We start from the raw sequence: 2319 nt of genomic DNA, 5'->3' as shown, positions 1-2319 counted from the left end.
ATTGAGAACATCACAATGTGCCCAGCATTTCAAGCACAACAAAACAAAGGCTTTTATCTTCCTTTTTTTTTTTTTTTGCAGAAGCTCTCACTTGTTTCAACTGGTAACAAAAAAGGTGCTTCACCACTTTATCTAGCATCAGTTCTTAATAGATTGCGCTCTCTGTGGGATTAACACAAAACAAAACTGTTCAAAGACAAAGGAATACAAATAATGAGTTGCTACAGTTTAAAGCTCAGCCAGGAGATATCTAATTAAATCTCTATATTTTGTGCGCTATCAGACAGGGGTCCAGTGTTACTAAAGTTGACTGCAGCAGGTCAGGTGTGGTTTATCAGCTCCTCTCTTGTTATCGTCCCACCTGAAATGAAATGGGGAAAAAAAAACATTCCAGTTTTTTATTGCCATGAGGTATTTAAAAGTGTGGCAAAGGCATTTCAAGCATGAGATTAAAACAATTACTTTATTTTGCTTTATTTTCAATGTGCTATTCAATCAAATTTAACACTCTGAAGAACTGTTCATTTGTACAAATGGAATTTTCACAAATACCACTTAAAGATGGATTTTTAATTTGGAAAGTCGACGGTGGGGGCAGCTAGACTGATGCTGGTACGATATAGAAGGAGGTGGGCAACAAAACACTCTGCATAGCCAAGAATACAGCTTTGCAAGCCATGTGCACAAAACAGTGATTTTCAAAAGTTGGCTACTCAAAACGAGTCTGCACAGCTCACCGATCGCATGATTGCAACAACGCAGAATTTAATGACACTGCGTTAGAAAAAAAAAAATTCTTTTCTGCAACTCTTTCACAACTTTAAATCAACAACTTGTTTCCAACAGTCACAACCCTGTGAGATACCATCCTGGACTACTTATCAGTACGCAGGAAACAACATACTCAGCTTGGCTAAAGAATCTCCGGAAACTACTTTTTTAGATGCTCCCAGCTGGACAACAAAAACAAGTGTATTCGGCCACTGTCTCATCTCTCCTCGGCTCTGCATGACATGGCTCTAGTTTTAAGGGCCTCTCTACTAGAGTTGCATTCGGGCCCAAAAAAATCCGACCCGACCTCAGCCCGTAGCCATCATTTTCGAACCCGACCCAATGAATTAACAGTAATTACAGGTACAAACCTAAACACCCCACCCCCACCCCCACCCAACATTTTTATTTAAGCTTTGACTGCTTATATAGTTATTAATGGTCGGCGGACACACACAGCTGAATAAAAGGGGGCAGAAGATGGATGGGAGCTGAGGGGGTGTTTGTCCTTTCATGGCCATCAAAGTGCAGTAGATCCCAGCTTCTGCCTGCATTCTGCATTATTCAGACACGGACCCTGCTCTGATATGTCTGCAAGGATATTTTGGGATCTCATCTGTTTGGGTTGTCGTCCGCTGAGTGCAGCTTTGATGGATCGCTGCCTGGCAGTAGTCCCATCTGAAGCTCAACTGAACATTTTTTTTACGTCTTTCAAGGCCAGTCAGCGCACGGTCAAAGGCGGCGTGCAGCTGGTGATTGTATGGCAAACCATGTTGCCATATAATGGATTGTATGACAAGTCATGTTACCATAAAATTGGAATGTCTGGCAAGCCATGTTGCCATATAATTGGATCATCAGCCACGTGCATCCGGTGATGCAATCAAAAGCCCAACACCGACCCAGACCGCCCATCCAGCACATTATTATGACCTGAATTTGGGTCGGGCCGGGCCGGGCTTCAGGCCCGGATTAGAAATGACAGCTCTACTCTCCACTCTAAAAAAGTTAAATCTGGTCCTCTGGACATTAAAAAAAAACCAAAACAAAGCAAATCAACAAAAAAATGTAGAAACGTTTCGTCTCTCATCCGAGAGACTTCCTCAGTCTGAGGTGCTGTATTCAGCTCAGTCTCTTAAATAGCACCGTCTCAGAGTGGATCAACCAGTTTTGCTGCTGACAACCAAAACCAGCTGATCACATGCTCAAGAAGGACCATCAGCCTAACAATGGATCATTAGCACACTGATGGCTGTTTACTGTTCACAGAGGGCTGAGTGATACTAGCAATCACAGCATTGTAAGAGGGGGACAGTTGAACCCGGAGGCCTCCACCCCTGTTTAATGATGGACGATTTCTTTTCACAAAGATGGCCTCCTTTACTCCTCTCTCAAACCATCGTTCCTCTCTGTCCAGGATGTGAACATCTTCATCCCTGAAAGAGTGACCGCTGGCCTGGAGATGAGTGTAGACCGCAGAGTCCTGGCCTGATGATGTTGATCTTCTGTGCTGGGCCATCCTTTTGGCCAGTGGCTGTTTTGTTTCCC

The 2319-nt window shown here is 43.6% G+C and overlaps 1 protein-coding gene across 1 annotated transcript in view; it reads right to left on the bottom strand.

Moving 5' to 3' along the window:
* Window positions 1-285: 285 nt before the first annotated feature.
* The window catches only part of LOC119416831 (chemokine-like protein TAFA-4), a 16145-nt gene continuing 14111 nt past the window's right edge, over window positions 286-2319 (bottom strand). Inside the window, exon 5 of the mRNA XM_037684021.1 lies at window positions 286-361. Within this exon, the coding sequence (XP_037539949.1) occupies window positions 350-361 (12 nt within the window). The 3' untranslated portion in view covers window positions 286-349. The remainder of the gene's footprint in view (window positions 362-2319) is intronic.

The sequence above is a fragment of the Nematolebias whitei genome, chromosome 11, assembly GCF_014905685.2.
Source record: "Nematolebias whitei isolate Nwh7 chromosome 11, NemWhi1, whole genome shotgun sequence".
NCBI classification, from domain to species: Eukaryota; Metazoa; Chordata; class Actinopteri; order Cyprinodontiformes; family Rivulidae; genus Nematolebias; species Nematolebias whitei.
This window is presented reverse-complemented; position numbering and strand designations above follow the sequence as displayed.